General features: G+C 33.6%; 1 protein-coding gene across 1 annotated transcript; it reads left to right on the top strand.

Annotated features, from left to right (window-relative positions):
• LOC120144620 (tRNA (cytosine(38)-C(5))-methyltransferase 2-like) lies at positions 1-27,279 on the top strand. The gene is made up of 10 exons (XM_039158651.1): positions 1-220; positions 24,599-24,709; positions 24,912-25,005; positions 25,111-25,229; positions 25,334-25,456; positions 25,928-26,279; positions 26,385-26,479; positions 26,602-26,667; positions 26,759-26,823; positions 26,936-27,279. Exons 1-10 carry the CDS (start codon positions 146-148, stop codon positions 27,012-27,014), a joined length of 1,179 nt encoding a protein of 392 aa, XP_039014582.1. The 5' UTR covers positions 1-145; the 3' UTR covers positions 27,015-27,279.
• The last annotated feature ends 514 nt before the right edge of the window (positions 27,280-27,793 follow it).

The raw sequence follows: 27,793 nt of genomic DNA, 5'->3' as shown, positions 1-27,793 counted from the left end.
TAAAAAAAAAAGAAAAATCCGAATTTGACAAAAACGACGCTGTTTACCATATTTTGGAAGGCAGGGGTTTCAGCCTTCGCATTGGAAGCTTAAACAAAAAGCCAACAAGAAAAAGGGCGGCGGCTTGAGGAAGAAAGGGAAAGAAATGGCGGAAATCGCTTGTCAAGGGACGAAGGATCCATGTAGAGTCTTAGAATTCTACAGCGGCATTGGCGGCATGGTTGGTATTTGTTAAAAACCCTATGTTGTAACTGTTTTTCGTCCGGACACGAATTTTTTACTTGGCGGGAAAAGTGATGTGAATAAATATTTTTTTTAAAATAATTTAGGAGTCGTCATCGACCTTTTGGATCAGGTAGGTCGAATACCTAAAAATCATCCTTTAAAAGAGTTTTTAACAAAACATCGATTAAAAGATAAACTGATCTGTGTTTTAACCAAAAATTCATTTTTTTTAATAATAAAAAGGGAATCGTGGTCGGTTACGTTTAGGGAAGGATTAGCGCCCCTACAACGCCCAAAATTGGTATTTTTTAATTATAAATTGTCTCTAATAATAGAATTTAAGAATTCAAATATATTTAATTTATAATTCTATTATTTCAAATTTATTACTATAATTTTTAAGAAAATCTATTAAAATATAAATAAAATATTTATTTATTTAGAAATATCAGAAAAGGACTTCTAGGTGCCTTAAGACAGCTCTTTTCTTCGATATTAATAAAAAAAATAAATATTAAAAATGTAATAATTTAAATAAAACTAAATTATAATTTTATAATATTTAATTATTTAAAATAACAGAATAGGACATCCAGTTGTATTAAGACTGCCATTTTCTTTGATATTGAAAATAAAATAAACATTATTATTTAAAAGAATATAAGTATATATTTACATGACTAAGATAACAATAATAAAATAATTATGAAAATAATAATTTAAACATATAAAATTAAAATATAAATAAATAATGAGTAAAATAAATAAAATTAAAACTAAATATAAAAAAATAATAATAAAAACTTACAATTAAAATTAGTGACTAAATTATAACGTAATAAAATTAAATACCTAATTAATTATTAATTATTTAAAATTACAAGGATTAATCATACTATTTTATCTATTAATTATTTTCAGGACTAAAATAATATTATATATAAAATTCGTATATCAAATTAAAAGAAATTAAAACATGTTATTCGGTGTTTAAAATATTTATTAATAAAATTATGAGGGCTAAGTCGGTTATTTTACTTAAAATATCTATTATTTTATATAAAGGACTAAAATAAGAATTAAAATTAAGAAACCGAATTAAAAGAGTCTAATATCTGATTCAGTGACTAAAATAAAAGTTACAAAACTCAGATGGCTATGGGAAGGGTTTGTCCATGCGTGAAAAATTACGCATATACCCCTACCCAAAACGACACCGTTTGGGAGGGGTATATAAGACCCAAATGACCGACCCTAAGGGCCATTCTCTTCATTCTCCTCTTTCACTTTCTCTCTCTAACTGAGAGAAAATAAAAAATTCTCTCGCCTCTCTCTAGTTTTCTGTCACCGGTCGGCCACCACCAACGGCGCCGATCATCACTGTCGGTCGCCACCAACGGTGGCCGGAATTCCCAAATTACCCTAGAGTGTAGATCTCGACCTCCTAAGGTCGAATATGGCCTTCGCTTGTCCTAAAACGCCTTAGATCGTTCTAGATCTAAAATAAATCGAAGGTTTTACCTTCGGTTTTAAAATGATTCCGGTGGTTCCAAACGGTTTGGAGGTTTTATGATGGTAAGATGCTCATTTTCCTCTTCTTTCTGGTTATTGGGTGTTGATTTGTTCTCGTATTCTGCTCTCTGTTTGGTTACTCCGTGGCTGTTGGTCTCCTCTCTGTTTTTTGTTCTCTGTTCTTGCTGTGTGTGTTCTTTATTTTGCAGGTAACGGTGGCTTTTATAGCCACCACGGCGCTCCTCTCGGACTGGTGAAAGAGTGGAAACTTCGATGAGTCACCAAACTATGTGGTGACTCACCCCATAGCTGAGACATGGACGGCCGGCGTGATGTTTCTGGAGTCTTTGAAGAGGCGGTGATGTCGTGGCTACAACGGGGTGGAACACCTGGAGGTGGCAGCTGGGCTCTTCTGGAAACATGAGGCGGCGCCGCGCGGGGCTTCTAGAAACGGCGGCTGGGAGCTAGGGTTTAGAAACCCTAGCTGAAATATTACAAACCCTAAAGGGTTTGGGTTTTACTGGGCCGGTTGATCGGGCTTGTACTGGATTGGGCCTTTAATGTAATTTGTAATATATATATATATATATATATATATATTTAATAATAATAATATATTATATTAATAATAATTATAATTATTTTTATGAAAAAATTAATGTCTACAGCTGCCCCTCTTTGCTCATTCTTGTGTTAACTAGAATAGAGTAAAGACGAAAAAGACAATAATTTTTTCATTTGGCCTCTATTGAGTATGATGAAAATGTTTGAAAACATCATGCACTGAAGGGCTTATAGATGACCCGAAGGTTTTTGAAAACATCAAAAAGCTCCCGAAGGCTTTTTGGAAACATCATGCACTGTAGAACTTACAGATGACCAGAAGGTTTGAAAACATCAAAAAGCTACCGAAGGCTTTTTGGAAACATCATGCACTGCAGGACTTACAGATGACCCTAAGGCTTTGAAAACATCAAAAAGCTCCCTAAGGCTTTTTGGAAACATCATGCACTGTAGGACTTACAGATGACCCTAAGGCTTTGAAAACATCAAAAAGCTCCCGAAGGCTTTTTGGAAACATCATGCACTGTAGGACTTACAGATGACCCTAAGGCTTTGAAAACATCAAAAATCTCCCGAAGGCTTTTTGGAAACATCATGCACTGTAGGACTTACAGATGACCCTAAGGCTTTGAAAACATCAAAAAGCTCCTGAAGGCTTTTTGGAAACATCATGCACTGTAGGACTTACAGATGATCCTAAGGCTTTGAAAACATCAAAAAGCTCCCGAAGGCTTTTTGGAAACATCATGCACTGTAGGACTTACAGATGACCCTAAGGCTTTGAAAACATCAAAAAACTCCCGAAGGCTTTTTAGAAACATCATGCAATGCAGGACTTACAGATGTGAGAAATAGTTTACTAAGTAAAAAAACTAAGGAAATCGTTTTCTTACTTTTCAACAATTTCATTTTTAGAAAAGATTGAATGAGAAACTATGGAAATCGTTTTCATTATTTTTCAAAATAACATGTTGATTGGGTAACATGCCCCAATCTCAAGATAAGGCTGTTGGAAATAGTTTACTAAGTAAAAAAAAACTAAGAAAATCGTTTTCTTACTTTTCAACAATTTCATTTTAGAAAAGATAAAATGAGAAACTATGGAAATCGTTTTCTCATTCTGTTTTTTTGAAATAACATGTTGATTGGGTAACATGCCCCAATCTCAAGATAATGCTAATTTTTGTGGATTGCTTTCATCTCTTCTTCAGATGTTTGCATGATTCCTGTATTTGCGGTTTTGAATACCTTCTTCTTGTAAGGTATTTTTTTACCATGAATCTTCTTGTTCTTCCGAAGATCTGTAAAACTTCATGTTTGAATGCACTCAAATGTATCAATGTAATGCATTGTCTATTGTGCAAATGATGTTCTTATGAATGCATGAATGTTGATGCAATCTTCATTTGACTTCAAAGTGGTGAACTTGGTCTTCCTTCACTTCATCATTTATTGCCAAGGTTACCTCTAGATATCAGTGTAGAAACTTATGCTATCAAGCTTGCATTTCTGTAGAATCATCTGATCAATTTGTATCTTTGCGTCTTCTTAACTTCATTTAAGTCTCAGAAGAAATGTTTCATTTATGGAACTCTTGCTGTAGTCAAAACTATGACTTTGATGCCCCATTTTGTCTTTGGTAACACCGGCTTTCTTTGTCTGGACTTGTATAGAAATCCAATAAAGCTTTCATCTTTGAAAAGAGAATCTATCATCTTTAAAAAGAGAATCTATCATCTTTGAAAAGAAAATTTATCAATCTTTGAAGAGTGCAGATGTAGATATGTCTGACTCAACGGAGATTAATTAAGAGAGTAGAGTCTTTTTTGAGTTGACTCTTGAAACACATCATAAGGAGGATTTATTCCAATTCCTTTCATGTCTCCACATATAATCAGATCTCGAATAAGGCAACTTGGACCATATCATGTCGAGATGCTTAACAACAACTTGTCGTTCAACTAGCTTCTTGTTGTTAAAGTTTTAGCTCTCCTTCTGTGGAAAGAAATCTTCATCATATCTCACTTCTAATATTGGGGTTGAAGAAGACAGACTTCATCTTGGATCAATAAATGGAAACCATATGATTGCAACATTGGTTCAGCACCATAATCACTGGTTCGTAAAACATTTGATAATACATTCATCTTTTCCTGTGGTTTCTGTCCAGATGTAAAACATTTGAAAACACATTCATCCTTTCTTATGGCTTCTGCCCGGATTTCTGGTCAGTGAGGCTCTTTTGTAGCGCTCAGAACTTTCGTATAACGTCACAAGACCACTTGAGAACAAAACTCAATAGGAATACAAATGAGATGCTGGTGTGACCAAAAAGTTGATCAAATTCATAAGATATGCTAGTGTCGAACTGAATAAGAGACACTAACTGATCTTGATATCATCTCGGGCAAGGGCAAGTGTAATATTGATCACTTTTTCTTCTGTAATGAGCATTGTAGAAATTAGAAACACTTCAGCTATAGGATCCATGTACAGAAAGATATCCGTGGATTTCTTGCTGCTGGGGATGAAACGCACATGATAAAACCCAAAATAGATGGAAACTCAGTTCATCTTGGCTAGCAATAATGATCCCAATAACAACGAGAATAACAGTAATATAAGTGAGAGTTGAGTCTCCCTTTTCAATGTCATCAAGTAAGCAAAAACTGATGTGAAAAACAACTTCATAATCTCAACTTTATGGTTGAAACTAACTACCAGGAATCTCAAAGAAATATTTCCAATCATCACCGACACACAGAATGCAAAATTCAAAGCTGAGATCTTGAGGAACTGAACCCTGAGTAGTCTACCTGGGGACTATCTTTATTCATGCAACCATGATGTAGCTTAACAAAGAACACGATGTCATGTGAAACACGGTTAAGAAGATTGGGTATTTGAAAACATACTTGCTGAGTAGATATTTGTTCAACAACATGATCATAATGTAACTGCCTGATGAACGAAGCAATTATGTATAGTCAACTTCACTGTCATTGTTTCACCATTTTCATTCTTCATACCTTTCTGTCTCATTGGAAATATTTGTTCAAGTCAATGATCTTGACACATGATGATGTGGGCCTTCAGCATGCCCCAACAATTGCTGATACGAACATTCAAAATACATCAACATTCTTCATTCTGATTGAAAAAGGCTTTCAGCATGCCCCAGCATTTTGCTGATATAAACATTCAGGATACATCAACATTCCTGATTCTGATTGAAAAGGGTTTTCAGCATGCCCCAACATTTGCTTCTTGTTAATCTGAGCCTTCAAAATGCCCCACATGGATCTGTCTGAGGAAACCTTTTAAATGCCCCAATATTTGTTGATACAAATGCTAAAAGTATGCTCAACATTACTTCTTGTTGAGATGAGCCTCTAAGAATACCCAAATATTCATATTGTTGTGAGCCTTCAAAATGCCCAATATTCTATTTTTGGTTGAAAATGGACCCTCAAAATATCCCTATAGATCTGTCTGAATTGGGCTTTCGAGATGCCTCAATTTTCTATTTCTGGTTTACTCTCGACGTCTGTTTGATTGAAATGTCATGATCCCCACAAGGTCCAATTTTGACAATGAACTGTTGTAGGTACTTGTAGCTTTATTCGTGCCCTAAATCTGTTTATCTTGAATAATCTCATTCTGATGTCACTAAACAGTCGTATAGTCAAGTGATTGGAGAAATTTTTTTCATGTTGTCACAAACTTAAGAAATACTCAATCATTCTGACAGAAACGTCTGAGATATGTGTCTTCTGAATGAAGTGACCATTTTCTGTACCTGGAGGAATCTAGTCAGACAGAGTAGTAAAAATAGCTTGGTAATCCGTTCCAGGCTGACACATTGGCTTATCATTTTTCAGTGAAGGCCATCTCTGAAATATACTTTTCTGTGGGAGAGTAACCAATTTATGCAAACAGTAATCTGATGCAATAGCAAGACTACATATACAGTGGTACAGGCTCTTGAAAAATCCACACCCATGCAACATGTTGATTCTGATAATAACTCATCTGATTATGAAGCGATCTTTCAGGATGATTTCACAAATATTGATAGTTCTTTCTGATACCGAGGAAATCCTGAATTCTGATTCTGATGAGGAGAGTAAACTGTTATACTTGACAAAAATGAGATTCTTAGAGGCTGAGGCTTCAATAGCCATGGAGAGATGTGGTCCAGATTCATCAATTACAGAATTGACAGATTTAATATGTGCTGCTCAAATGGCTAAGGTTGCTGACGCACTTCTTCTGATAGAAGATAGGAATCCATTATGCAATGATCCTAATTACAAGAAAAGGCAAAACTCGAGCTATGATTTTTGGAAAAGGAATAAGCAGAAGAAGCTTGAAAAGAAGCTTCTTATTGAAGACGATCATGCAGTTCATCTTTTAATTCTAATGATTGGTTCTGGGGTTCCTACCGAACCAGATCAGATAACTCAAAGAATACTTCCAGAAGATGCTATTAGGTCTCCTTATTTTTACTATGAGCAAATTCATCTTTCAAATCCAATGATTGGTTTTGGGGTTCATACCAAATCAGATCAGATAACTCAAAGAACACTTCCAGAAGATGCTATTGGGTCTCCTTATTTCTACTACGAGAACGTGGCACTTGCTCTAGTTAATGTTTGGACTGGAATATCACAGTACTTATTCGATGTAGAGCCATAATTTGTAGATTCGAAGCATTTTCATGCTGCTACACTGAAAAGGGGCTATATTCATAATCTGCCAATTGAGAACAGATTTCCTCTTATCTTGTTTTCTCCACGCACTATACATGATATTTTTCCATTGACAAAGATATGATGGCCTTCCTGGGATCCAAGAAGAAAGTTGAACTGTTTACAAACATGTACAGGAAGTGCCAAATTGACAGAAAGGATATGTAAGGCTCTTGAATCTTATGACGATGAGCCACCTTCGAGTGTCCAGAAGTATGTTCTTGATGAGTGCTGAAAATGGAATCTGGTATGGGTTGGAAGGAATAAAATTGTTCCACTTGAACCTGATGAGGTGGAAATGCTTCTAGGTTTTCCTAAAAACCATACACGAGGATCTGTATAGAGACATGTTCCATGGTGGTATCAATGTCCTGTCTTTTTTCTCTGGGATCAGTGATGCAAAGGTCGCCTTCTACTGTCTTGACTTACTTTTGAAAACAGATGAGCAAGAACTGAATGATGAACGGTTGGAGCAATTAATGAGTAGATTTGTCGAATTCGACCTTGTTACCGATAGCATCCAGTGTAACAACCTTACTGAAAGAAATAAACATCATTGTGATGGGCTTGAAGATTTTTGTTGGTGCATTTTCTTGTAATGATTGCTACGACAACTGTCTCTTCTGCTGCTCAAGTATATCCCACTCTTTTCGAATCATGGAAAGGTTTAATTGACAGTAAAACTGGTCATCTTCAACTTTTTGGAATCCTGTAACCAATGTTACTCTACATAAAAGGCCTATAAGGGTAGATTCTGTTCTAATGTCTTATTTTGTACTATAAGTCCTCAAATTAAAATTCAACAATCTTCTGAAGAACATAATGGATATCATCTTATCAAGGAAATTGATCAGCATGGAAAAAGTAGCAATGATGTATCAAAACTTGAGCCAGCATCACGGAATAACCAAAGTGCAGGTAGTGACTTGTTCATGGCTTTATGATATAATCTTCTAGAGAACATGAATTGATGGTTGGGAAAAATAATCTGTCTGGTGATGCTTATCGCCCTCAGCATGAGATAAACGATAATATTTCTTGATGAGCCGTTAATAATGTCATAGGAGAGTGTCACAAGTTCAATTCTCCAGACTTTCTGGCTTCTTGGACCATTTGCCTTCAAAAATGTGAAGTGCTTCATTATTCTGGCCTCGTTCATTCTTTTTCTACAACAGAGGTAGAATAAGCAACAGTTGATTCAAGGACCTTCCTCATTTGAGACTGTCCTGTTTGAAAATGTTTGTTCTCCTTTCTTTATTGAAGAATGAAAGAATTTTACAAAGTATTACCCCTTTCAGGTTCACAATATAATCGAATCATAAACAATGAGTTTAATGAATATCAAATAAATCAACTACACTTTTAAATCATTCAAAAAATCATAGTCCTATGGCAAGTGTCAAAACTATTGACTGATTTAAGGTGTAGGTGGATTCTGGTAAAGTAGGTTCTTTTAAGTTGGTTCAGTATGTCGCTTCGGGCTTCCACTAACTTGAAGAAATGGTTGTTATGCTCATCTTGTAGAGATGCTTCTCGTTTCCAGAATCTCAGGAACGTCTTTGGGATGTGCGGTGCTTCATTTAAGAGCTTAAAATTATCTCTTATGTCATTGTTGCACCATTCAATATTCAAGTCACCTTTTCAGGTTTTCAACTCGAATCTTCCTTTGGTTTCAAGATGTTATTTAAAAATTTACATCTTGAACCCCCCTTTTATCATTTTTTATATCATGCATTAAAGATTTTAAAAACCAATTTTTTGCAAATGAAAATCAATCTTGAGAGGCGGAATGAATTCTGAAGATATTCTCTTTAGATGCCTTCAATCTTGCTTTGCTTGACTTGGATATGCTTTGTTGGGGATTTTTCTATCATCAGGATCCCTCTAGATTGCCAAATTTTTTGGTTTATTTCCATTTTCTCACATCTCCAGCATTTATTGCTCTTCTTGTTTGTACTTGATCAACCTTGTAACTTGAGGCTCAATAAGTCACCCATCTTGATTCAATTTTCCTTTTTTCTCATTTTTCTTTTTTTCATCTTTTTTTCATTTCTTTTTTTCTTTTTCCTTCTTCTTTCTTTGCTGGATGAGTATAAGAATTCAATTGCTTTGAACACCTCCTTTTCTTTTTTGTCCTTTTTTCTTCTTCAAGTATAATATTTCTTGATATAATATGAGTTTATTTGGTTTCTCAGAACTTTCCCACCCGTTTTTGTCAAGATTAACGCTTCTCGGGAAAAGGCCTTTTTTACAATATTTGACCCGTCTCAATTAGACATCCATTTCTCACGGAAATCTTTATGTATAGGCAAGATCTTTTTAAACACTAGATCACATCTAAATCCCCTCTTGGACCTCTCTAGGATGTGATCTTTCATCATCTGTTTCTAATGCATTTGCTCATGGTAAATAGCTTTCAATTGATTCTCATCAGTAAGGTTTAATTGATCAAATCGAGATTGGATACGTTCATTCTTCTCCAATTTGTCCTCCTTTAGGATATAAAATGATGGGATATCAACTTCAATTGGTAATACTGCTTCCATCCCATAGACTAAACAATAAGATGTTGACCTAGTAAATGTTCGCACAGTAATTCAATATGCATATAAGGCAAAAGGTAGCTTCTCGTGCTAATCCTTGTAAGCTTTAGTGGTCTTTGTAATGATCCTCTTAAGGTACTTATTTGCTCCTGCAAATGCCCCATTCATCTTTGGGTGATATGACACTGAGCTGGCGTGCTTGATCTGTGCGCGAAGTTTAGTCATCTCATACATAGAAGTCCTTATAAAAAGAGGTATCTCCAGGGGGATGAATATTCAAGATTAACTTTACTTACATGAAAAAATGTAATTAATGCATGATATATTTATTTTAATTAATCACTTTTTCCTTCTTCTTGAGTATGCCCTAATCACTCGAAATCATCTTCAATGAGTTGGTCCATGATGCCTCATCTCGTCTCTTCTTGTAGTAAGATTTACGGATAATTGAAAGTTTGGTTCTTTTGAGGTCTTTTGGTTTATGATGGTTTTGTGTTCGGAAAGACAAATGTGTGACTTTTGAAGTCATGTATATGGTGTAATGTAGTATCATCAATCAACTCTTCCTGAAAAGGTAAACATCTGGAGTAAGTGTCTCAAAAACAGGTGGAGACACTTCTTCAGAATCTTTGTAGTGTCAGGATTTGGTTTGAGTAATTGGCATTGGATGGGATATTGAAGATATAATTTTACCACTTGCCAATAGATCTATAACTCTTGAAAAATTAAAAGAATATTTAATCTACTTGATACTCAAAAATCTCAAGATTAAAATTTGACTCCTTGCTCATAACCATAAAAGAAACACATATTTATTTATTGCACAAAAGGCGGAGAAAGGAACAAAAAAAACATATTCAAACAAGATGCTGAAAATAGAAAGTACTACAGTGGTAGATAACACTTCCACTTGTTTATGCATCATGCCTCATTATTCCTATAATGTTGGGTATGTAATAGGATCAGGGTTCTTTTCTTCATTCGCCCCCCATTTCTTGATCATTTCTTGTGTCAAAACCCCTTTGTCAACAAGCATCTCAATTTCTTTTAACAGTGGCCTACAATTGCCTGTAGAAAGCCCAGATACCCCCAAGTGAAAATTACAAACTCTATCTTGATCATAGCTATGAGCAGAAGGGTTTGGTGTCACTTTAGTTGGTCTTGGTGTGATGTATTGACCTTTAACCAAATGAGGATACAAGTCTGAAATGGAAGTTTGGAACACTTCCAAAGTTTTTCTTGATCGCATGACTTTCTTTGGTCGATCTGAACAGCTACTTGCTCTTTTTCTTTTGCAAATGCGGAAACTCTAGATACGACACTCATTTACATCATCAGCTTTTACTATTTGATCCATCGGGCTCTTGGATGTAACTTTTGAGTTTTCTTCACTAATTATATTCTCAATTAAATCTCTACTTGTCACAAGATTCCTGAATTCCTTTGTCAGATTTGCATGCATTAACTCGAAGAAAGGCGCTGGAAGGGAATCACGAAACATACGTGATATTTCTTCTTCTAATATGGGAGGTTGAACTTGTGCTTCCACTCCTCTCTATCTTAAGGCATATTCTTGAAATCTTTCATTGGTTTTTGTAACACCCCCAACCCGTATCCGACCCGGGTCCGAGTCCGAAGTGCCACATCGACTTTTCAAAAACCTTTACTTGTATAAAATAGTGAGTAATTTAAAATTTATTATTACATATAACTTATTCAAAACCTTTATCGAACTATTCAGAGCTTATACAATATATTATCTTGAATACATGCCAACTAAAACTTTATGTATTCAAATACATACTATTTATCTTTCTTCTGATCTGACTTTTGGTAAGAAGAACTGATCTGTCTTGCTCCACGTTGCTCCTTACTCTTCTCACTTCTATAACCTACGTGTGAAACAATCACACGCTAAGTCGTTGACTTAGTGAGGCATATAAAACATATAATATTTCATATAACATAAAGCATACATAAACATATACCATCATTATCATAATCTCTATCATTATCATTAAGAAACACACATAACATCATATGGTTCATGTAACACATTTCAAACCATTTACCTTTGATAACCATCTATAAACCCATCGTATATATATCACATTCAGTATGTTTGTTTAATCTCTTTATTAGCCCATGTACACTAGTGAGAACTTGAGGTATGTGAGTATATTGAGGTTGTGCACACATATGATGTCACCACAGCTCGATCAATGTCCCGAAGGACCTATCCAGAGGTCATAAAGATCCTCGGTAACTATCCAGAGGTCATAAAGATCCTCGGTAACTGTCCATAGGTCCCGAAGAACCTAGGTAAACTGTCCATATGTTCCTTAGAACATAGGTATACTGTCCATATGTTCCTTAGAACATAGGTATACTGTTCATATGTCTCGAAAGACATAGGTAAAACCCTCGACTCTTGGCATGCCAACTATACCTATAGCTCTCGTATCATATAACATGGGCATTATATTCATATCACTTCACATATTCACATGTACATTTCACTTTTCATATGATTCATAATCATCTGTCACGTAGCTTATAACACTTCTCTTGTGTTCATCTGGCATGTAACTCATTGTCATCTCTTATTCTCATATGATTCTCATACACCAAGTATATCACATAGCACATAGTATAACCTATAAACTTATATAGGTATCCATATACATACTTTCATATACTTCAAATAACAATGCCCTATAACTTCTCACAGTTTTACCTAATCACTTATTTCACATTAATTATATTCTAGTTTCATATATTACTTAATTCAATTTCACATAGCTTGTTACCTATATAAATATTTTCTCATAACTTATCATCGCATAGTTCCCATAACATTTTCCTATAGATTCATAAATCTTTACCATATGACTCATGTATTATATGTTCATTTCAGCTCATATATCCTCTCCATATAACTTATTTACATGTTCATATAATCACTTCTGTCAATGTCTCCTCATTTATATATTATTCTTATTGTCCTATAAATCAATGTTATTTAACTTATCTCACTTTTCATCTAATCTCATAAGTTGGTTATACAATTCCTATATATATGTGTATATATATATATATATATATATATATATATATATCTAACTCATGTAATTTATATCCTTTCTCTTGTTATCATATAATCATTGCTATTTTACATAATTCATGCTCCTATAATTTATATCTCAGGTTCATATAACTCATCTAATTCCTATAATACATAAATCATTGCCATATAACACATATCATATAAATTCATACCACCTAACATGTAATACAACTAAACATATTCATGTAATATCAAACATAATCATACAATCATATATTCAACATATTGGAAACAGACTTGTCGCAAGTCAAATTTCCATATACAATACGTATATTCTAATAGTACGCACTCACCTGGCCTCACTAGTCAATATCGATCTGTTATCTTTCCTTGATCGATCTTACTTGATAAGTTCCGGAACTTGTTTAGGCTCTGTATCTACATAATAATTCATTGATACTAATCAGTATACTAATTAATATATTCTAACTATCATTTCTTGGGCTAAAAGAAGAGTCATTTTTATCTTTTAATGAAGGTATGCATCGATGCACTACACCATGCATCGATGCATAAATCCTATTCGATGTTTGTATTTAATGGGGATGCATCGATGCACTCCTTATGCATCGATGCATAAATCCTATTCGATATTTTCTTTTTAAATTGATGCATCGATGCACTGCATGTGCATCGATGCACCTTAAACAATTTCTGGGATTTATCATCGATGCATCGGTGCACAATGAATGTGCATCGATGCACATTGCCCAGAACTGACATTTTAGCATGTAAATCATCAACTCTTCCCTTAATTCTTCTATTTTAAGCCCCTCTTATGACATTAAACTCAACTACCATTACTTGAACCAACTTATATCCATGTAAATCATCTTTAACCTCAAAATCCTATCTTCCTTATGAGATTCAAGAATCATACCAAATTTTCTATATGTTCTAAATCCAATTCTATCACTCAAAATCTCTTAATTTAACCATTGACAAGTCAAATTTAACTTCCAATTTAAGAAATGAACTTTATTCCAAGATTTCATTTGTAAACTCTAAATCTTTAATCTCTCCTAACTCCACCATCCTTTGCTTTTAAGATGATTTAAGCTTTCCTTAAGCTTAGTTATCATCTAATAATTAAAACCCAACCTTAAAATCAACAATTCAATTATAAACAAAGAAACTTACCTTTGGCTCTTGGCTTCCACGTGAAGAAGAAGAAGAAAGGAGAAGAGAACTCTGGAGAATTCTCTCCCTTTCCACGTGCATTTAACCTTACCAATCCCATTTTTAATTCATTTCTTGGTCAATTGTCCCTTTTGCCCTTTATTTTCTTTAATAATTACTAAATAACCTTCATCATATATATTCAATAATCATTAAACTATTTCATTCTTATACTTTAGTCACCAAATTCTGAAACTTTACAATTTGGTCACTAACCCGGTATTACGGATGTTACAAATCTCCCCTCCTTTTTAAGAAAATTCGTCCTCGAATTTTCACTGGACATCTTGATAGAAACATATCTTCTAAAGTTCTCATGTTGCTTCATTTAATTAATCTTTCTTGTCATCATCAGAAACTTACTTTTCAATCCTTTAGCTTTTCAATTACCTTTTTCCTTTATATATATATATTCATATCATGTCACTTATCATTTAACAGTAACCAGTAACTCAATCCATTTCATCAATCAACAACCTAAATCCATCTCTAACCAAATTCGTTTTCCATCATTTAACCAAAACACGACCTTAAATCTTCTTTAAATATGATTCAACATACCCTTTTAAAGAATCTATTCACATAACCTTATACACTTTTCTTACTTCTATATCAAAATTATCATCTACATTCCATATAACCTTTATCGTATTTGATCCTTTAACTCAATCCCTTTTATTTCTTTATTCCATTCTTCCTTTATTTATTCCTTATACACAAATCATATTTCCTTTCATGTTCACATACTCTTGTCTTATCACCTAATTCATCTCTGTGTAACAATCTCATTGCATCCTCATAACTTTGATATCCCTATTTCTTATACCGAACTTTATTCTTTATCATCTCTTGTATTGTATTTCTTCTTTAAAGCCACTTTTAAAACATACCAATGCTTATCTCTTTGCCTACATCATATCTGTATGATCAAGATACATAACCACATCCAGATTCATATATTTGATTAACTCCACTTATCTTTCCTCTAATCTTATAACTCTAGCACCTTTACTCTGACAGCTAGATAATAACTTTTATTCAATCTAGGGCACAAGCCCTATTATACCAATCATATACATCCTTTCCAATCTAAATTATCTCAAAATTCGCTTACTCAACTTATCAATTTCACCTCTATTCTCATACATCCTGAAATTTCTTTTGCTCAAACTCAACATTCTGACTTCCTGTGTCCTATAATCTGATCATCGATATACACATTCTCAAACTCTTCTTATCAATCCTCAGCTTACTCAAATACAAATTCTTACTTTCTTTTCCTTTACTATACCACATTACTATGATCCAAATATGCAACTATTCCAGATCCATTTCAGATTGGTTCATATCCTCATAATCTTATAATTCCAGTACATTTTTATCACATACTCTGGTAGCCATCGCTAACTCTTTCCATCTAACTGCAAACCCTTATCATAAACAAACTCTTGTTATGCTCAATACTATCACTTCGTCAAACTAAGTACTCAGCACGTCATTAGATCTTTTTAACATTCTTATGGTGACACTTGTTCACCATATTCTATCTTATCCACATACTAACAAAACTAATCCATATCGCTTTTTCGATTCAAAATAATAAAGATATTCTTTCACTATTCTCATATGATTTCAACTTTATGAAATCAACCTTTAATCTTATAAGACACTTTCTGATGTTTCTGCTCTTCATCCTGCCTGGCCAGGGCAAGGGAATTGCTATCACCATCAGATTTGTCAGCTATCGATTCATTTCGACAATTTCTATAATCAATTTCTACTATATTATACAAATCTTGTTCTATTGGCAAGACAACATACTCCTTACCCTATCAGATCAGAAATTTTCACTATGTGTTGGCATGTACACATTTTATGACACTTTGGACTTTAGTTTATGCCGAGAATCTGCTAAACCGTAGCTCTGATACCATTAAATGTAACACCCCCAACCCGTATCCGACCCGGATCCGAGTCTGAAGTGCCACATGGACTTTTCAAAAACCTTTACTTGTATAAAATAGTGAGTAATTTAAAATTTATTATTACATATAACTTATTCAAAACCTTTATCGAACTATTCAGAGCTTATACAATATATTATCTTGAATACATGCCAACTAAAACTTTATGTATTCAAATACATATTATTTATCTTTCTTCTGATCTGACTTTTGGTAAGAAGAACTGACCTGTCTTGCTCCACGTTGCTCCTTACTCTTCTCACTTCTGTAACCTACGTGTGAAACAATCACACGCTAAGTCGTTGACTTAGTGAGGCATATAAAACATATAATATTTCATATAACATAAAGCATACATAAACATATACCATCATTATCATAATCTCTATCATTATCATTAAGAAACACACATAACATCATATGGTTCATGTAACACATTTCAAACCATTTACCTTTGATAACCATCTATAAACCCATCGTATATATCACATTCAGTATGTTTGTTTAATCTCTTATTAGCCCATGTACACTAGTGAGAACTTGAGGTATGTGAGTATATTGAGGTTGTGCACACATATGCTGTCACCACAGCTCGATCAATGTCTCGAAGGACCTATCCAGAGGTCATAAAGATCCTCGGTAACTATCCAGAGGTCATAAAGATCCTCGGTAACTGTCCATAGGTCCCGAAGAACCTAGGTAAACTGTCCATATGTTCCTTAGAACATAGGTATACTGTCCATATATTCCTTAGAACATAGGTATACTGTCCATATGTCTCGAAAGACATAGGTAAAACCCTCGACTCTTGGCATGCCAACTATACCTATAGCTCTCGTATCATATAACATGGGCATTATATTCATATCACTTCACATATTCACATGTACATTTCACTTTTCATATGATTTCATAATCATCTGTCACGTAGCTTATAACACTTCTCTTGTGTTCATCTGGCATGTAACTCATTTTCATCTCTTATTCTCATATGATTCTCATACACCAAGTATATCACATAGCATATAGTATAACCTATAAACTTATACAGGTATCCATATACATACTTTCATATACTTCGAATAACAATGCCCTATAACTTCTCACAGTTTTACCTAATCACTTATTTCACATTAATTATATTCTAGTTTCATATATTACTTAATTCAATTTCACATAGCTTGTTACCTATATAAATATTTTATCATAACTTATCATCACATAGTTCCCATAACATTTTCCTATAGATTCATAAATCTTTACCATATGACTCATGTATTATATGTTCATTTCAGCTCATATATCTTCTCCATATAACTTATTTACATGTTCATATAATCACTTCTGTCAATGTCTCCTCATTTATATATATTATTCTTATATTGTCCTATAAATCAATTTTATTTATCTTATCTCACTTTTCATCTAATCTCATAAGTTGGTTATACAATTCCTATATATATGTATATATATATATATCTAACTCATGTAATTTATATCCTTTCTCTTGTTATCATATAAATCATTGCTATTTTACATAATTCATGCTCCTATAATTTATATCTCAGGTTCATATAACTCATCTAATTCCTATAATACATAAATCATTGCCATATAACACATATCATATAAATTCATACCACCTAACATGTAATACAACTAAACATATTCATGTAATATCAAACATAATCATACAATCATATATTCAACATATTGGAAACAGACTTGTCGCAAGTCAAATTTCCATATACAATACGTATATTCTAATAGTACGCACTCACCTGGCCTCACTAGTCAATATCGATCTGTTATCTTTCCTTGATCGATCTTACTTGATAAGTTCCGAAACTTGTTTAGGCTCTGTATCTACATAATAATTCATTGATACTAATCAGTATACTAATTAATATATTCTAACTATCATTTCTTGGGCTAAAAGAAGAGTCATTTTTATCTTTTAATAAAGGTATGCATCGATGCACTACACCATGCATCGATGCATAAATCCTATTAGATGTTTGTATTTAATGGGGATGCATCGATGCACTCCTTATGCATCGATGCATAAATCCTATTCGATGTTTTCTTTTTAAATTAATGCATCGATGCACTGCATGTGCATCGATGCATCTTAAACAATTTCTGGGATTTATCATCGATGCATCGGTGCACAATGAATGTGCATCGATGCACATTGCCCAGAACTGACATTTTAGCACGTAAATCATCAACTCTTCCCTTAATTCTTCTATTTTAAGCCCCTCTTATGACATTAAACTCAACTACATGGGGATGCATCGATGCACTCCTTATGCATCGATGTAAAATCCTATTCGATGTTCTTTTTAAATTAATGCATCGATGCCTGCATGTGCACGATGCATCTTAAACAATTTCTGGGATTTATCATCGATGCATCGGTGCACATGAATGTGCATCGATGCACATTGCCCAGAACTGACATTTAGCACGTAAATCATCAACTCTTCCCAATTCTTCTATTTTAAGCCCCTCTTATGACATTAAACTCAACTACCATTACTTGAACCAACTTATATCCATGTAAATCATCTTTAACTTCAAAATCCTATCTTCCTTATGAGATTCAAGAATCATACCAAATTTTCTATATGTTCTAAATCCAATTCTATCACTCCAAATCTCTTTTAAACCATTGACAGTCAAATTTAACTTCCAATTTAAGAAATGAACTTTATTCCAAGATTTCATTTGTAAACTCTAAATCTTTAATCTCCTAACTCCACCATCCTTTGCTTTTAAGATGATTTAAGCTTTCCTTAAGCTTAGTTATCATCTAATAATTAAAACCCAACCTTAAAATCAACAATTCAATTATAAACAAAGAAACTTACCTTTGGCTCTTGTCTTCCACGTGAAGAAGAAAAAGAAATGAGAAGAGAAGAGAACTCTGGAGAATTCTCTCCCTTTCCACGTGCATTTATCCTTACCAATCCCATTTTTAATTCATTTCTTGGTCAATTGTCCCTTTTGCCCTTTATTTTCTTTAATAATTACTAAATAACCTTCATCATATATATCAATATCATTGAAACTATTTCATTCTTATACTTTAGTCACCAAATTCTGAAACTTTACAATTTGGTCACTAACCCGGTATTGCGGATGTTACAGTTTTCTTCTTTACTCTTCGAAGATCCATACGTGTTGGAGCTAAACCTTTAACATACCGATATTGTCCCAAAAATACATCAGCTAGATCAACCCATCTCTTGATCTGTTCTTGTGTCAACTGATTATATCAGACTACTGCTGAGCCACAAGGCTATCATGGAAGAGTGAATTAACAGATCATCGGAACTTAAATATCCTTTCATTTTCTGCAAAACATTCTCAATGGATAAGGGACAACTGTGCCATCATATTTCTCAAAATCAGGCATTTTGAAATCATGGGGAATAACCAAATCTGGAACCAGGCTGAGTTCTTGCTTTCTAGTTCTTTGTGGAAAGTATCAATATTTCATATTTCTGATTGCTTCATCCATCCTCTTGAATCTTTCCTCATATTGTGAATAATGAACAAGGCTATTCTTTGGGTTCAAGTGGGATGCCCCAGAGGGTTTTACCATTTTCGACTCTTCAATCTGACAGCATGGTTGCTCTTTATCAATTATCTCTTCTTTATCAGATGCCACACACTGAATAATTTGATTTGATCCATCTGGTACTGAATCTGATGTTTCTTTCCTTATATCCTAAGGTAACCCTGTCAATTGTTCTAGCCATTGATCTTGTAGTCCCTCATAAGATTGCTCCATTGTTTTCATGATGATGGTAAAGTAATATGAATGAATGATCTTGGTTTACTGTTACAAAACCTTTCATAGATTATTAACATGTTTTTATATTAAAGTACATAACATACTTAAATAAAATGTGAAAAATGCATAATGGAAAAATAAGAATGCAAATGTGCAATTCAAAGGCAAACATAAAGTATGAATGCAAAATGAAAATGCAAAGATTCAAAATGAAAATGCATATATGAAAAGGTGTCTACTCAAGAGTGAGCATCTTAGAACAGATTTCATTGAACACAAAAGTTTCGGTACATCAAACAAAACTTTTACATGTAGGGGATAACTTTCACTCCTAACTTCTCTATTTCCCTTAAAAGCCAACTAACTTCCACTCATACTCAGGTGGGAGTTCTCAATCGCTTTAATTCTCTTGCGAAGCCAGCTATGTCCACCAACTTATGAGCCACATTGTTTGTTTGAACAGCAGCTTCCTTCATGACAATGTCTTTTTCCTTCATCTTCTGTGTCAATTCCCGGAGTTGTAGGCAATGTTGCTCATTTTCCCTTGTAAGGGAATCTTTATGGTTACAGAGTTCTCGTACAAGATCTCCATAATCATCTAAACATTTCTTCAATGTCTTGTTCTTGTCGAGTGGCTTTTAATTCAGTATCCATCTCATGCTGATTGATCTGATACTGCTTCCCTATTGGTCATAGCACTATTCAACCTTTGATTATTGACTTGATATTTTCTCGATTCCATGACAGTTGTATTGAGTCTTTCTTCTGTAACTCGTAAATCATGAGAAAACTTCTTGGCTCGTCCTTCATTTATATTGCAATTCTTTTTCAGTTTGGTGACCCCTGTTATCCACTCTTCTGGGGTGTTTCCTATGCCAGCATTTTGAAAGGCTTGACTGACCTTATGGAAATCTTCATGTATGGTTTCTATTTTGGTGCTCAATTTATCGTTTTCAATCTTTAAATGACGTATTTGAGCTTCAAACCTCAGCAAATCTTCTTCTCTCTGGGTGCCCCTACTGATACTCTTACCTTTGAAGACTTTTGGTATTAATCTAGCAGGACCTTCAATTACCAAACTAGGTCGATCATTTACCATAAATTGTAAGGTTCCATGATCCAAAAGACTTTGGACTCGACGTTTGAAGGCAAGACAATTTTCAATGGTATGTCCTTGAGCTCCGGCATGATATTTACAATAAACGTTGATGTTATACCAATTCAGATACGGAGGTTGGAACAGTTTTATATAATATGGATCCACTTCTCGTGCTTCAAGTAACTTTTCATACAACTCTTTATATGATATGGGGATAGTATCAAGATGAGAACCACCTTTTGTCTTGGATTGAACCTGAGTTTTAGACGTCGAGAGCAGACCAAACTTTGATGATTTCTGATTATATGATTTCTTCTCATCTCTGGGAGCTTTTACAGTGGTCACCATTTCTTTGGTATCTCCAGACGATTTGTGAATACAAATGATGATTGTCTGCAACTTCTCAAATTGGTTAGGATCAGAAGTCCCTTGCATATATGAAATTACAGGATTATTTAAGCTTTCTCTCTTTCTGTGCAGGAATCTCTTCTCTTTTGGCCAAAACAGATATTCTATCCATCATCTTGGGCATCTGCTCTCTTATTTCTCGTATCTCCTTTTGCTCTTCAATGGGCATACGATCTTTGAGTGCATAGATCTTCTCTATCTTCAGAGTTCCCTCAGGATGTCTTTTCTTGGCCGCATCATATTTTGTTTGATCATAGAACTTTTTGTCCATTTACGATTTCTTTCCAATATGATGAACAGTCTTTCAAGTAAACACCTTTTGGTTATGCCATGATCATGCAATGTAAACAAAAGAAATCAATATGAACATATTAGAGCAATGTAACATGCATGAAAAAAATAGAATAAATAGAATAGTTAGTACCAACTAATGGAAAAAAATCTATCTATCAAGGTATAAATCTTAACCTCATGCTTTCTAGTTCGCATGCATTGTTTGAAAAATTAACCTAACCGCAAGATTTCTAGTTCACATGCATTTATTCAGAAAAAAGAAAAGGAAATAAAATAAATTAAAAGCTTGAGCTTATTTCTCCTTTGTGTATACCTACTAACAGAGGTTCAATACTGTCTTAGATCAGGTGAATTTTTAGGGTTTATTATATGCAGAGTTTCAGTTCTAGGAGTAAAGGTACTCAAATTGTCCTTGTTGATGCCCCCTTGGGCAGTCAACCCTTAATCCTAGTCCATTACAGATTTAAGCGGATCGAGTTCAATTCGAGGGGACACATTTCTCTATAACTGACACGGAGAATAAATTCTCACGAAGACATAGAGCATATGAACCCCGAAAGTTACTTGCTAGGTCTGACACGGAGAATAAATTCTCACGAAGACGTCGCGTTCACTCCCACTTAAAAGGGACAAACTCAATTATAGAGCTTTATGTTATGCAATGCAGTGTTGTGTGTGGAGAAATGTTCAAACCTCTAACAGATAAATAATAATTAATACCTGAATAAAAAATATTAATAAAAATAATAAGTAATAAAAATTTGAAAGAAAAGAATTAAAAATTAAATAAATGAATTTTTAATTTCTAATTAATAGAGACAATTTATAATTAATTTTAAAGTTTGACAATCCCCAGCGGAGTCGCCAAGCTGTCGTAACCGGTTTTCGTCCGGGCACAAATTTTTTACTTGGCGGGAAAAGTGATGTGAATAAATGGTTTTTTAAAAATAATTTGGGAGTCGCCATCGGTCTTTTGGATCAGGTAGGTCGAATACCTAAAAATCATCCTTTAAAAGAGTTTTTAACAAAACATCGATTAAAAGATAAACTGATATGTGTTTTAACCAAAAATTCGTTCTTTTAATAATAAAAAGGGATTCGTGGTCGGTTACGTTTAGGGAAAGATTAGCACCCCTATAACGCCCAAAATTGGTACTTTTTAATTATAAATTGTCTCTAATAATAGAATTTAAGAATTCAAATATATTTAATTTATAATTCTGTTATTTCAAATTTATTACTATAATTTTTAAGAAAATCTATTAAAATATAAATAAAATATTTATTTATTTAGAAATATCAGAAAAGAACTTTTAGGTGCCTTAAGACAGCTCTTTTCTTCGATATTAATAAATAAAAATAAATATTAAAAATGTAATAATTTAAATAAAACTAAATTATAATTTTATAATGTTTAATTATTTAAAATAACAAAATAGGACATCCAGTTGTATTAAGACTGCCCTTTTCTTTGATATTGAAAATAAATAAACATTATTATTTAAAAGAATATAAGTATATATTTACATGACTAAGATAACAATAAAATAATTATGAAATAATAATTTAAACATATAAAATTAAAATATAAAATGAGTAAAATAAATAAAATTAAAACTAAATATAAAAAAAATAAACTTACAATTAAAATTATTGACTAAATTATAACGTAATAAAATTAAATACCTAATTAATTATTAATTATTTAAAATTACAAGGATTAATCATACTATTTTATCTATTAATTATTTTCAGGACTAAAATAATATTATATAAAATTCGTATATCAAATTAAAAGAAATTAAAACATGTTATTCGGTGTTTAAAATATTTATTAATAAAATTATGAGGGCTAAGTCGGTTATTTTACTTAAAATATCTATTATTTTATATAAAGGACTAAATTAAGAATTAAAATTAAGAAACCGAATTAAAAGAGTCTAATATCTGATTCAGTAACTAAAATAAAAGTTACAAAACTCATATGTCTATGGGAAGGGTTTGTCCATGCGTGAAAAATTACTCATATACCCCTACCCAAAACGACGCCGTTTGGGAGGGGTATATAAGACCCAAATGACCGGCCCTAAGGGCCATTCTCTTCATTCTCCTCTTTCACTTTCTCTCTCTAACTGAGAGAGAATGAAAAATTCTCTCGCCTCTCTCTAGCTTTCTGTCACCGGTCGGCCACCACCAACGGCGCCGATCACCACTGCCGGCTGCCACCAACGGTGGCCGGAATTCCCAAATTACCCTAGAGTGTAGATCTCGACCTCCTAAGGCCGAATATGGCCTTCGCTTGTCCTAAAACGCCTTAGATCGTTCTAGATCTAAAATAAATCGAAGGTTTTACCTTCGGTTTTACAATGATTCCGGTGGTTCCAAACGGTTTGGAGGCTTTTATGATGGTAAGATGCTTCTTTTCCTCTTCTTTCTGGTTATTGGGTGTTGATTTGTTCTCGTATTCTACTCTCTGTTTGGTTGCTCCGTGGCTGTTGGTCTCCTCTCTGTTTTTTGTTCTCTGTTCTTGCTGTGTGTGTTCTTTATTTTGCATGTAACGGTGGCTTTTTATAGCCACCACGGCGCTCCTCTCGGACTGGTTAAAGAGTGGAAACTTCGGTGAGTCACCAAACTATGTGGTGACTCACCCCATAGCTGAGACGTGGACGACCGGCGTGATGTTTCTGGAGTCTTCGAAGAGGCGGTGATGTCGTGGCTACATCGGGGTGGAACACCTGGAGGTGGCAGCTGGGCTCTTCTGGAAACATGAGGCGGCGTCGCGCGGGGCTTCTGGAAACGGCGGCTGGGAGCTAGGGTTTAGAAACCCTAGCTGAAATGTTACAAACCCTAAAAGGTTTGGGTTTTACTGGGCCGATTGATCGGGTTTGTATTGGATTGGGCCTCTAATGTAATTTGTAATATATATATATATATATATATATATATATTTAATAATAATAATAATAATATATTATATTAATAATAATTATAATTATTATTATGAAAAAATTAATGTCTACACCCTCCTTAAACCCCCCAAATTCATGATTTTCCACTTTTTTTTTTCTTTCATCGAAATAGTATCTGATTATTGTAGTGAGATATATTTATTCACATTTCACTGTTTTAGGGGTACTCTCTAATGAAAGCTGGCATCAACTATCATGTAGTCCAAGCCTTTGAAATCAACGAAAAAGCTAATGATGTTTATCAGCACAATTTCGGTCATCGACCTTATCAAGTTTTCTGCAATGAGTTTCCTAGAATGATTTTATATGTTTTCGAATTATGTATAGTCTCCTTTCCTTTTTTTGTGATATCTGGTTATAGTTCACTGTAAATTTTCGTTTTCAGTTTCTATGCATTGGTCTTAGGCTACTGAAACAATGAAAGTTATTATTATTTATTTGTTTATGTTTTTTTGAACAATGTGGTGGAGACAGGGAAATATTCAGAGCCTAACTGAAATCGATCTCGATAGTTATGGTGCAAATGTATGGCTTCTTTCACCTCCTTGCCAGCCCTATACTAGACAAGGTGAAGCTTGCTAATGTTGCTTATTACACATTGAAAAGATTATTTTTAGTCGATGAATAGCGCTTTGAATATGGGACAACACTTTTTTTGGTTTCATTTTGTTAGGTCTCCAGAAGCACTCTGCTGATGCTCGAGCATTTTCATTTCTTAATATTCTTGAACTTATACCACGCACGTCAAAACCTCCAAATATGTTACTTGTAGAAAATGTTGTTGGAATTGAGGTATGTTTCTTGAGGATGTTTTTGCAACGTAATCTGTATGTGTAACATGAGTTCTTTTACTTCTCATCTTTCTAATCTTTCATCTCTGTGTGGCAATGTTGCAGACTTCAGATACTCGTGCAAAAATGGTAGATGTATTGGCAAAATCTGATTTTGTTATGCAGGAGTTTATATTGAGCCCAGTTCAGTTTGGGGTTCCTTATTCTAGACCACGCTATTTTTGCCTGGTTCTCTCTCTTTCTCTCAATACTTAGAATGTTCTATAAGTCAGCAAAATAGCTTAGGTTTTCAGAAACGTCGAGCGACAGAATGATTCAACAAATAAATTCAGTTCACTTTGACGAATGTTCAAGTTTTAATTCATTGCTGAAGTTATCCAATATTGTGTCAGTTTGTTCATAACTTGAATATTCCTTCATATATAAGTGTGAGTACTTAAATCTGAGACTATGGCAAGTAGTTGGGGAGAAGTCTGATATAGGTAATAAATTGTGTGATTTGGTGTTAAAGTTTTGATAGGTGGCCTCTCTTAATGTTGTGCCAATTTATGACTGTTAGACAGTTGTGTTTTGTATCCTGGTAAACTGTTTAGTACTTTTAGGTTTTCTTTTATTGTTTTCTTTCTTTCTATTTTTGGTTTGATAAATTGTTAATTTCATCTTTGAAGAATTTAGTATAATTTTGGTTTAATTGTACAGGCAAAACAAAAACCTTTATCTTTCCAGTGCCAACTGTTCAATAAACAGCTTCTCTGGTCTCCGAGTCTGTTATTCGGTAATGATGAAAAGACAATGATTGGTGAAAATGGTCAATCACAAGAGAACTGGAATAAGTTAATTGATTCTTGCCAGCCAATAGAGAAGTTTCTTGAATTTACATCTTCAAGTGATCAAGTAGAGATGGAGACAGTTTCTTTAGTGAATACAGATGATTCAGCAGATGACCAGGAAACTTCAGATAAATTTGTTGAAGAAAATGCATGTGATTTTGGTTCTATAGATCAGTTCATTGTTCCATTAAGTCTGATTGAGAGGTGGGGAAGTGCCATGGGTATCTTTACATTATGGTTTACTTTTATTGATACCAAATTCTATTTTAATGCATTTATTGATTCTTTCGTCTTAAAAGTTAAAAGTAATCCTTAATGAAGTTTAGATATTGTTTACCCTGATTCCAAACGGTGTTGTTGTTTTACGAAAAGCTATTATCGGTATGTGAAAGGTACTGGCTCCCTTTTGGCAATTGTCCAGGTAGAGTTTCCTTCTTAGGATATTGATATTTATAATGTTATGCTAGAAGTTGAGGCTTTTGATATGCTATAGGCGTTTCCCCTTTTATGATATGATATAATATTTGAACGGTCAATGTGGAGCCAAAGAAAAAGGGAAAAACATCTTCCTTAAAGGAGCAGTGCCTTACATATTTTACTCCTAGGGAGGTACGTGTTTCTTATATTGAACGCTAGTTTTGTGTTCTCATTTCTGAAGAGATTTTACAACTTCCAACGAGTTTTCTTTGAGAATGATTAGGTTGCCAACTTGCATTCTTTTCCAAAGGATTTCGAGTTCCCGAAGCACATAAGTCTTAGACAACGGTATGCTGCTGCTGTCCTTGACAATGCCTAACTTTTTATGAACGTAGCATTAAAAAGCGTTTCCAATTGTTTGAGCAATACAGAGCTATCTGAAGCATCTTTTTTTATGCAGTTACGCAATGCTCGGAAATAGTTTGAGTGTAGCTGTTGTTGCCCGTTTACTCCAGTATATGTTTGCCGAACAATCGTGATTTTTTAGCTCAAGACTTCCTTTCACCAGATGCAGACCTGTTTTGCTTCTTCCGTGACATAACCTTAGCCCGTTTTCCATGCAAGGGTGAGTGTTTAAGTTCTTAAGCAATGGCATCGAGACTCCAATTAGATCAAATGCTCTACAGTCGTTGGTTCTCGAACCCGGAATCTTTAGAGATAATAAACATCCCTTAACCACCGAACCAAGATAGTTTAGTTTGTACAACAATGAGTTGAGTAGCATCAATGGACTCCAAATTACCATTTGCAAATGTCAATAAGCTGTATGTGAAGCAACAGTGCTTGCTGATTTCTCAAGCACTTGTGGTTATTGAGGAATCACATCACTTCTACTAAAAGAGTAAGCAAAACCTTCTTTGTACTCAATTATAATAACTCGTAATTATTTTTGCAAATGTCAGTAAGTCGTTATTTTCCCTAAAGGTTCTATCTTATTATCACGCTATAGTAATGATAAATTTATTCAAAGAGTTCCTCAAGTTTTTATTTTTATTTTTTTGATTAAAAAATAATTTTCTAATATTATTATAGCAATATAAATGTAATATTATATTATTAAAAATATTAAAAATTATATTAATTATTTATTAAAATAAAAATATGAAATTATTAAAATAAGAATATAATAATATTAGAAATTATAATATAATTTCTAATATTATTATAACAATAAAAATGTAATATTATATTACTAAAATTATTAATAAAAATATTTTAATAATTAATATTTTAATTAAAATAGTACTAAAGCAATATA

This window comes from Hibiscus syriacus, unplaced genomic scaffold, assembly GCF_006381635.1.
Source record: "Hibiscus syriacus cultivar Baekdansim isolate YM2019G1 unplaced genomic scaffold, ASM638163v2 tig00110890_pilon, whole genome shotgun sequence".
Classification (NCBI taxonomy): domain Eukaryota; kingdom Viridiplantae; phylum Streptophyta; class Magnoliopsida; order Malvales; family Malvaceae; genus Hibiscus; species Hibiscus syriacus.
This window is presented reverse-complemented; position numbering and strand designations above follow the sequence as displayed.